At 39.7% G+C, this 11149-nt stretch overlaps 1 protein-coding gene across 3 annotated transcripts in view; it reads right to left on the bottom strand.

Annotated features, from left to right (window-relative positions):
* igfbp-2b2 (insulin-like growth factor binding protein 2 paralog B2) overlaps window positions 1-10856 on the bottom strand; it is a 30603-nt gene extending 19747 nt beyond the window's left edge. For 2 of the 3 annotated variants that reach the window (XM_082966896.1, XM_014164313.3), the window contains exon 1: window positions 10460-10856. In XM_082966896.1, coding sequence (XP_082823022.1) covers window positions 10460-10823 — 364 coding nt within the window. In that variant the 5' untranslated portion in view covers window positions 10824-10856. The remainder of the gene's footprint in view (window positions 1-10459) is intronic. The other variant, NM_001279160.1, reaches the window with a different exon arrangement.
* Between the last annotated feature and the right edge of the window lie 293 nt (window positions 10857-11149).

The raw sequence follows: 11149 nt of genomic DNA on the forward strand, positions 1-11149 counted from the left end.
GCCTATCCAATATACAGTGTCTATGGGGTCATATTGCACTTCCTAAGGCTTCCACTAGATCTCAACAGTCTTTAGAACGTTGTTTCAGGCTTCTACTCAGAATGGGGAGCGGATAAGAGCTGTTTGAGTCAGGTGTCTGGCAGTCGGCCATTATTTTAGTTACGCGCGTGGCCATGAGCATGAGCTCAGTTCTCTTTCCTTTATGAAGACAAAGAAATTGTCCGGTTGGAATATTTTTGAAGATTTATGATAAAAACATCCTAAAGATTGATTCAACACATTGTTTGACATGTTTCTACAAACTGTAATAGAACTTTTTTGACTTTTCGTTTGGACTTTTGTGCGTGCGCCTTCTGCATTTGGAATAGTGAACCTAACGCACAAACAAAATGGTATTTGGACCATTTATTTGCACCATTATTTGGACCAAATGGTATTATCGAACAAAACAAATATTTATTGTGGAACTGGGATTCCTGGGAGTGCATTCCGTTGAAGATCATCAAAGGTAAGTGAATATTTATAATGCTATTTCTGACTTCTGTTGACTCCACAACATGGCGGGTATCTGTAGGGCTTGTTTTGGTGGCTGAGTGCTGTACTCAGATTATTGCAAAGTGTGCTTTCGCCGTAAAGCTTTTTTGAAATCTGACAGCGGTTGCATTAAGGAGAAGTCTACCTTTAATTCTATGCATAACAGTTCTATATTTTATCAACGTTTATGATAAGTATTTCTGTAAAATGATGTGCTCATTCACCAGGAGTTTTGGAGGCAAAACATTTCTGAACATTATTCGCCAATGTAAAATGGGGTTGTTGGATATAAATATGAACTTTATCGATTAAAACATACATGTATTGTATAACATGAAGTCCTGGGAGTGCCATCTTATGAAGATCATCAAAGGTTAGTGATTGATTTTAGCTGTATTTCTGGTTTTTGTGACACCTCTCCTTGCATGGAAAATGGCTGTGTGGTTTTTCTTGTCTAGGTGCTGTCCCAACATAATCTAATGCTATGCTTTCGCCGTAAAGCCTTTTTGAAATCGGACACTGTGGTTGGATTAACGAGAAGTTTATCTTTAAAATGGTGTATAATACTTGTATGTTTGAGATTTTTGTTGTTTTGAATTTGGCACTCTGCTATTTCACTGGCTGTTGGTGAGTGGGATGCTATCGTCCCACATACCCCAGAGAGGTTAAAGGTCTTGCTAATATTGGCTACGGAGAGCGTGATCACACAGTCGTCCGGAACAGCTGGTGCTCTCATGCAAGCTTCAGTGAAGCGAGCATAAAGGACATTTATAAAGAACATTCGGCGTCAGAGCCGGTGTCTGTTTGATGGTTCACTTTGCAAGTTTGATGGTTCGTCTGACGGCATAGCAGGATTTCTTATAAGTGTCCGGATTAGTGTCCCGCTCCTTGAAAGCGCCTTTAGCTCAGTGCGGATGCTGACTGAAATCCATGGCATCTGGTTGGGGTATGTACTTTATGTACGGTCACTGTTGGGACAATGGCATCGATATACTTATTGATGAAGAAGGTGACTGATGTGGTATTCTCCTCAATGCCATCAGATGAGTCCTGGAACATATTCCAGTCTGTGCTAGCGAAACAGTGCTGTAGCTTAGCATCTGCGTCCTTTGACCACTTCCGTATTGAGCGAGTGACTGGTACTTCCTGCTTTAGTTTTTGCTTGTAAGCAGGAATCAGAAGGATAGAATTATGGTCAGATTTGCCAAATGGATGGCGAGGGAGAGCTTTGTACATGTCTCTTGTGTGGAGTAAATGTGGACTAGATTTTTCTTCCCCGTCTTGTTGCACACGTAACATGCTTGTCGAAATGAGGTAAAACGGATTAAAGTTTCCCTGCATTAACCTCTCTACGGTAGGGGGCAGTATTTGCACGGCCGGATAAAAAACGTACCGATTTAATCTGGTTATTACTACTGCCCAGAAACTAGAATATGCATATAATTGATTTGGATAGAAAACACACTAAAGTTTCTAAAACTGTTTGAATGGTGTCTGTGAGTATAACAGAACTCATATGGCAGGCAAAAACCTGAGAAGATTCCTTACAGGAAGTGCCCTCTCTGACCATTTCTTGGCCTTCTACACTCTCTTTATTGAAAACTGAGGATCTCTGCTGTAACATGCCACTTCCTACGGCTCCCATAGGCTCTCAGAAGGCGGCAAAACGTTGAATGATGACTTTGGAGCCCCTGGCTGAAAAACAGTAGCGCATTTGGATAGTGGTCGATCAGAGAACAATGAGACTGGGGGCGCGTGCACGAGCCGACACCATGTTTTTATTTTTTCGTCTTTGAACGAAAACAGGGTTTCCCGGTCGGAATATTATCGCTTTTTTACGAGAAAAATCGCATAAAAATGTATTTTAAACAGCGGTTGACATGCTTCGAAGTACGGTAATGGAATATTTAGAATTTTTTTGTCACGAAACGCGTTGTGCGCGTCACCCTTCGTCACCCTTCGGATAGTGTTTTGAACGCACGAACAAAACAGAGGATATTTGAACATAACTATGGATTATTTTGAACCAAACCAACATTTGTTATTGAAGTAGAAGTCCTGGGAGTGCATTCTGACGAAGAACAGCAAAGGTAATCCCATTTTTCTTATAGTAAATCTGAGTTTGGTGAGGGCCAAACTTGGTGGGTGTCAAAATAGCTAGCCCGTGATGGCGAGCTATCTACTCAGAATATTGCAAAATGTGCTTTTGCCGAAAAGCTATTTTAAAACCGGACATAGCGATTGCATAAAGGAGTTCTGTATCTATAATTCTTAAAATAATTGTTATGTTTTTTGTGAACGTTTATCGTAAGTAATTTAGTAAATTCACCGGAAGTTTGCGGTGGGTATGCTAGTTCTGAACGTCACATGCTAATGTAAAAAGCTGATTTTTGATATAAATATGAACTTGATTGAACAAAACATGCATGTATTGTATAACATAATGTCCTAGGAGTGTCATCTGATGAAGATCATCAAAGGTTAGTGCTGCATTTAGCTGTGGTTTGGGTTTATGTGACATTATATGCTAGCTTGAAAAATGGGTGTCTGATTATTTCTGGCTGGGTACTCTGCTGACATATTCTAATGTTTTGCTTTTGTTGTAAAGCCTTATTGAAATCGGACAGTGTGGTTAGATTAATGAGAGTCTTGTCTTTAAAATGGTGTAAAATAGTCATATGTTTGAGAAATTGAAGTAATAGCATTTCTAAGGTATTTGAATATCGCGCCACGGGATTCCACTGGCTGTTGAGTACATACGCAAGAGAGGTTAAAGTCCCCGGCTACTGGATGAGCATTTATTTTTTGCTCATGGCTTAATACAGCTTGTTGAGTGCGGTTTTAGTGCCAGCATCGGTTTGTGGTGGTAAATAGACAACTACGAGAAATATAGATGAAAACGCTCTAGGTACATCTTTATTTATTTATTTTATTTAACCTTTAATTAATACGGAGGGTAGTGGTGGTTTACCTACTCGTCACCAAATTCTTACAAGGCACTCCGCCCTCCTCCCCCTTTTTCTCTGTCTTTTCTTCACGCGGATGACGGGGATTTGGGCCTTGTCTCGACAAAGCAGTATATCCTTTGCGTCGGACTCATTAAAGAAAAAATCTTTGTCTAGTTCGAAGTAAGTAATCGCTGTTCTGATGTCCAAAAGCTATTTTCGGTCATAAGAGACGGTAGCAGCAACATTATGTACAAAATGAGTTACAAACAATGTGAAAAAACAAACAAAATAGCACAGTTGGTTAGGAGCCCATAAAAGATGACAGTGAATGTTCCTAAGTGGTCTAGTTACGGTTTTGACTTAAATTCATTGAAAATCTATGGCAAGACTTTAAAATGGCTGTCTAGCAATGATCAACAACCAACTTGACAGAGCTTGAATAATTTTAAAGAGTTATGTGCAAATATAGTACAATCCATGTGTGCAAAGCTCTTAGAGACTTACCCACAAAGATTCTAACATGTATTGAGTCAGTGTCACGGCTGTCTGAAGAATGGGACCAAGGTGCAGCGTGTATATCATTCCACATTTTAACTGTGAAACTATGCAAGACATACAAATAAACTAATAAACAAAACAACAAACCGTGACGAAGAGGTGCAACATACACTAACTCAAAACAATCTCCCACAAAACCTAGTGGGGAAAACAACAACTTAAATATGATCCCCAATTAGAGACAACGATGACCAGCTGCCTCTAATTGGAAATCATCCCAACAACAACAAAAAACATAGAAATGCAGAAACTAGAACCCTACATAGACATAAATAAACTAGACAAAACCGCTTGTCACGCCTTGACCTACTCAACCATAGAAAATAAAAGCTTTCTATGGTCAGGAAGTGACAGTCAGAGGTGTGAATACTTATGTAAATTAGACGTTTCTGTATTTCATTTTCACAAAATTCACAAAAACATTTCTAAACATTTGTTTTCACTTTGTCGTTATGTGGTACTGAGTGTAGATGGGTGACAAAAAGCATATATTTAATCAATTTGGAATTCAGTCTGTAACAAAACAAAATGTGGAATAAGTCAAGAGGTATGCAAACTTTATAAAGGCACTGTATATGAGCCTCTAGCTGAGAGAGATTGAATCCCGGTCCCACCTGTCTTTTACACTGTTTCCCTTCTATCTGTTAAAAAATTTAAAATTATAAAAAATAAAACAATTGTGGTGGTGGATAAAGTTGTACCCAACTGTTAATCTTTGTTTGGTCCACCTGAAGTTTTATAATCTTTGGCAAAGCATTATCTGTATTACAACACAAGCTGTACCATGCTGTCCCAGTTACACTGTCTTTCACACTACACTTTTGTAGCATCGCTCGGTTCACTAAAATCAGGCTGAATTGGCCCAACAATGGATATGGGGTATTTTCAGGAGGGCTCAGAATTACAAAACATCTACATTCTGATATAGTTACACTCATTTCCTAATCACTCAGTTTTGAAAACCAGAAACGCTGTTTATAACTTAGCTGAATTTTGCTATTCTTATAGAGAACACTGGTGCAGAATTGTTGACTACGGATCAGAACATTACTACCTATCATGGGAAGCGAGCACGGAATAGTATGGAAGCATTTTTAGCCTGGTTTTCTTGCTGAGTAAGGACTTTCTGCCTGCCTTCTCAGTGGAGGTGAACTACCTCCTGGGGGCACTGTGTGAGCGTGTGTGTGTTTGTGCGTTTGTCTCTGTGTCTCACTCCACTAACTCTTATCTGTAATTAGGGAGGCACAAACAGAGGAATGCAGCTCTAAGACAGTAAACCACTCCCAGGAGGGAGAGCAACCCGATGACTTGACGAAGGTATTCAAACAGAGTACAGTCACTGAGAGAGAGAGAGAGAATGAGAGGGGGTATTCATATCTATTTTTGTATGTATTTTTATTTAAAAAAATGTCAGGAATGGCTTACTGTCCACTCTGGTTAAAATGTCCACAGCAGTAGAGAGTATAGTGTTCAGAGTTCTGGACAGATTGAATGCTTTGTGGCAGTAGCTATTGAAATTCTAAATTTCAGAAGAATTATACAAGTTTCAGCCAACAACAGTCAGCTTGTTAGTTTCACTTTGAAACACGAGTGTTGATCCCATCTTGGCAGCATAGCAACTGCATGTTAGAAAGTTATGTGAACCTTGGCTTTGAGAATACTACTGAACATGCTTTCACAGCTGTCTGAATTAGTGATATACAGTATTTACAATGTCAATTAAAATGGTACAGTTCTTTTGGACATTGCTTGTCATTTACAGTATAACTGTGCTCAAAATGCAGTAAATAGGTTGCAAATCACACCTTTTTTCTTCTGCCAAGATAATGGCCGTACCTTGTGATGGTTCCTTCCACTTGAGGCTAAACCTCTTCAAACAAGTTCAGTTGGCAAACAGTCAAATAATTGTGTAAGTTTTGTCAAAGCAGGGAGCCCAAAAATATGATGGTTTGCTTCCTCTTCCAACTCAAGTTCTCTGCTTCCAAAAGGCATGACGTCTAGTCTTGTGTTTGATGACTTAGCACTTATTCCAAAAGGAATTACAGTCAAAAGTGTCATATCAGTCAACCTCCATAGATTTTGTATCAATTGCAATGTGTCTAACTTATGCTAAAAACTAGCAACAACTCACAAGTAGAGATATAAAGAGTCCCAAAATTCTCATCATGGAATAGTAATGATGTGCCTAACATCGTCCCCAGGCTAATTGCGCATATAAACACCAACGACTCAAATCTGGCCTTTGTGGTAATAAACCTGATGGGGGTCTGAACTGATTTCACCTGGGGTTTTTTCCTCCTCAAGAAAAACTAGATCCGTATCTTGAGGGTGTGGTTTGATGTGTATATGTATGTGTTATGATCAATATATTGTACCCTGGCAGGTATTGTTGTTTGTTCCTCTTCACTTACCGTAGTTGAGTTATCCCAAACCCCAAACATCCTGCACCACCATGCTATCTATGAAATTGGCTAAAGGAATGACAGTTGTGTTTGGGATGCTAATGTTGACTCACGAATGTGTGGATATTTGAGTTGGGGAATAAAACAAGCCTTTGATAATGAACAAGTCTTGTTCTTTCAACATAATGATGATGTATTGTAGCTATGTCTTGTTTGTTGTCTCATTGGGTAGTTATACTGTCTGTAAAGGAATGGGTGTGCTATAGGTTGATTCTGCTGCTACAACTGGATTGCGTGCAGCTGTGCTCAGATGATTTGGGTGCTAACAGGCAGTGGTCCCACGTTAGTGGGAATGTGGGCAGGACTGAAATCTAAACCCAACACAAGAAAAATATTTACATCCTTTATTCCAAAAATCTCGCAAAACTTAATTTTGGAAAATACTGACAATATAAATTATCCAACTTTACACTTCTTTTGTAAATTTTGGGACTACAATTGATGTTTGCGACTACTATCAATTCCACATGGAACATTTTTAACCAGAGAAGTAGTTTTGTTTTTGGTTCAGCTCCTCTAAGTATTTGTCATTATTTGATCTAAGCGAATTACATGACTGTGAGGCATGGTTCTGAATAAGAAACGTGTTGTGTGCTAGCAAAAACATTCCCCCAATCTTGAGAGTAGCTAGTTAGCTGTAGCTAGCTAGCTACCTTTTATCTCTAGCTAACTTAATTTTAGGGACAGACATTCCGCTAGCGGAATGCCTCACCAATATCCAATGGTAGAGCGTGGCGCGAAATACAAATACCTCAAAAATGCTATAACTTCAATTTCTCAAACATATGACTATTTTACACCATTTTAAAGACAAGACTCTCGTTAATCTAACCACATTGTCCGATTTCAAAAAGGCTTTACAGCGAAAGCAAAACATTAGATTATGTCAGGAGAGTACCCTGCCAAAAATAATCACTAACCTTTGATGATCTTCATCAGATGACACTCCTAGGACATTATGTTATACAATACATGCATGTTTTGTTCAATCAAGTTCATATTTATATCAAAAACCAGCTTTTTACATTAGCATGTGATGTTCAGAACTAGCATACCCACCGCAAACTTCCGGTGAATTTACTAAATTACTCACGATAAACGTTGACAAAATACATAACAATTATTTTAAGAATTATAGATACAGAACTCCTTTATGCAATCCCGGTGTCAGATTTTAAAATAGCTTTTTGGCAAAAGCACATTTTGCAATATTCTGAGTACATAGCCCGGCCATTATGGCTAGCTAATTTGACACCCACCAAGTTTGGCCCTCACCAAACTCAGATTTACTATAAAATAAATTGGATTACCTTTGCTGTTCTTCGTCAGAATGCACTCCCAGGACTTCTACTTCAACAACAAATGTTGGTTTGGTTACAAATAATCCATAGTTATATTCAAATAGCTCCGTTTTGTTTGTGCGTTCAGGTCACAATCCGAAGGGTGACGCGCGAGCGCATTTCGTGACAAGAAAATTCAAAATATTCCATTACCGTACTTAGAAGCATGTCAAACGCTGTTTAAAATCAATTTTTATGCTATTTTTCTCGTAAAATAGCGATAATATTCCAACCGGGCGACGTTGTATTCATTCAAAGGCTGAAAGAACAAAATGGAGTAGTCTCGTGGACGCGGAATCAGTGTCACTGTTCCCAGCCTGACCACTCACAAACAGAGCTGCTGTACTTCGCCGCCCAGAGACTGCAGACACCCATTACACTTTCTGGCGCCCTCTGAGAGCCAATGGAAGCCTTAGAAAATGTCACGTAACAGCACAGATGCTGTATTTTCAATAGAGATGCTACAGAAGGACGACAAATTGTCAGACAGGGCGCTTCCTGTATGGAATCTTCTCAGGTTTTTGCCTGCCAAATGAGTTCTGTTATACTCACAGACACCATTCAAACAGTTTTAGAAACTTTAGAGTGTTTTCTATCCAAATCTACTAATTATATGCATATTGTAGTTTGTGGGCAAGAGTAGTAACCAGATTAACTCGGGTACGTTTTTTATCCGGCCGTGAAAATACTGCCCCCTATCCACAACAGGTTTTAATGGATATGCATTTGAACTTTCTCCCTGACTTTCTATTATCATTTGGATTTTTTTCCAGAACTTGCCACTGGGCTAGCGAAGACTGTGTTTGAAGCTTTGGTCTACCAGACATTCTGAGCATTGGGAGGAAGTCTGGTGAACAAGATTATGATGTGCATAACTTGACTAACTAATGCTAACAAGTTGCTACAGTGTACAGCTACTATTGCAAGCTCTGCCTTCATATCATATTTGATTCGTTTGGAAATTGACCTTTTCAACTAGTGTCCATCCCGTTTTGACCTCTAAAAGGCTCAGAATTTTCAGAGTTCTCCAGGCACATAACTTTTCCTTTCGGAACAGGTTAAATCTAATGCTAATGGGGTTAAATAAAGGTACTAACATGCAGTTGCCACCCAGAGCGCACCCTCTCTATCTTTACAGATGTTAGATCTTAATGTGATCACCCTATTGTTACAGGAAATGTACTGCACAGTTAGAAATGCAAACCTTTAGGGTTTTGAGGTTTAAAAAGGCTTCTAAAGTTTGTAATTTCCACTTTATAATGTCTGATTTAATTAGAAGCCACACAATAATTCACATGATTTTCCTGCTGTGAGAAACTGGTCAAATTAAGATCCTATATTTGTAACTCTCACTCACTCACTCACTCACTCACTCACTCACTCACTCACTCACTCACTCACTCACTCACTCACTCACTCACTCACTCACTCACTCACTCACTCACTCACTCACTCAATCAATCAATCAATCAATCAATCAATCAATCACTCACATGCAGTAATTAACCACCTGTAGGGGTGTGAGCACACCAAGTCTGAGCACACCATTACCTGCAGGGCTACAAGGGCAATCTCAGTTCACAGACAACGCATAGAGAAGGAGGAGTAAGTGAGGAAGTAGGAGACAATAAATAGGCAAAAAGTTGTAACAGACCTACCTAATACAGTCACTATTAGCTCTTCCCAATCTGGGAATCTTTTTGTCAGAACCCACTGTTTTTGAGAGACTGAATGCAGTTCCAGCCTATGCAATGTGTGCTCAGTCAGATGAGGACAAACCTTCAAACATCCACCCAAGCACAGAATCCCTTGAAAATGATGAGTTCATCCAATGAGTCAAGAGTGTACTGTATGTACTCTGAAGTTTTGTGTGTGTATTTTGGTACGAAAGCACATGAGTTCGTACAGCTTTTCCCATTGCTCCAAGATGTGATGTAATGCCAATAACAGCAACAGTTATCAAACAAACACATGATGGAGGGAGATGGATGGAGGGTGGAGGGGGGAGCTGACATGCTACCTAATTAAAGATCATTTAGAGAGCCCCAAGCTTACAAGACACATGGCACCTGATAGTGCCTCTTTTACACTTGACTGGCTCATGAAATGGAAATCTGATGTGAAGGGGATGCTGTATGTGAGATGGCACCAAGTTACTCCCGGCAGCATTAATCTTTGACCTGTGCTTTCGGCATTAAAAACAGTGGGAAAATTGTCATGCACTTACTTTTGTTTAAAAAAACTGAGAAATAGGTTCAGCCAAACATGGTTAGCAGTTTGACAAAAATAGATGACTAGCATTTGGATCTACCAGTTAGTCCAAACACACCACGGATGTCAACATTCATTCCCAGAAATCAATAATGACCCATTGTTATTTTTAAATATATGTTTTGCCATTTACACCTAATAAGGGGACGTCTTGGGGTACTGATTTCTAATGGAAACATATAGAGAAGCAATAGATCTCCAGTATACCAGCCTATGACATTCAGCAGATGCCATGCACTTCAATATTGTGGACTCCTTTGTGGCCGATTAAAGACATGTATAACACAGAATACTTGTTACCCTACAATAATGATAACCTTCTCTTAGCGACAGTCTAGTTACTTACCACTCTTGTCCTGATGCTCTTGAGTGAGGATGGGTACCGGGTCTACTTTGTGTGAGCATCGTCCTAATCCCTGAACCAGCTGCTCCAAGGGCAAATCTGAATCTGTAGTAGGATAACAACGCAGCCCTGTGGAACACCTCGGTGTGTAGACGCCACAGAATTCGCCTTCTAACCGGGAACACACTGGGCAGCAGCCACAGCCGGGCTCCCTGACTATCTCAGTACATGTTGTAGCAAGCTTAGGACATGCAGCTTGGCGCTCCGCAGCACAGCTTGGACAATGGAATACCAAGTCCCCAAGCAATAGACCCGGCAGAGCAAGGAATGTAAGCAGCAGCAAACTGCAGCCGTAATATAGCACCATTCTACCTCTAGCTGTGCTGTCTAATAATGAGTAACATGAATAGATAAGGATGTAAACTTTGGGCCCAAAAGTGGAACTGTCAACTGTGTTAGCATAGTAAACAAGTGGGAGACCCAGTGGTGCAATCTGCAGGGTCCTATCAACTGTCATGTTTCTGATATTGTATGTCAAAAAGGCAGGTAATTAACTACATGTAGCTTGTAGTGAGTTGTCTCTTGCATAACCTTAGTGTGCAATAGATAACGAATTATTGAAGGAACAAATGATCAAATGTCAATATTTGAATAAATATGTGCATATGCTCGAATAGCCATGCTTCCACTATA

Source organism: Salmo salar, chromosome 21 (genome assembly GCF_965601325.2).
Source record: "Salmo salar chromosome 21, fSalSal1, whole genome shotgun sequence".
Classification (NCBI taxonomy): Eukaryota; Metazoa; Chordata; class Actinopteri; order Salmoniformes; family Salmonidae; genus Salmo; species Salmo salar.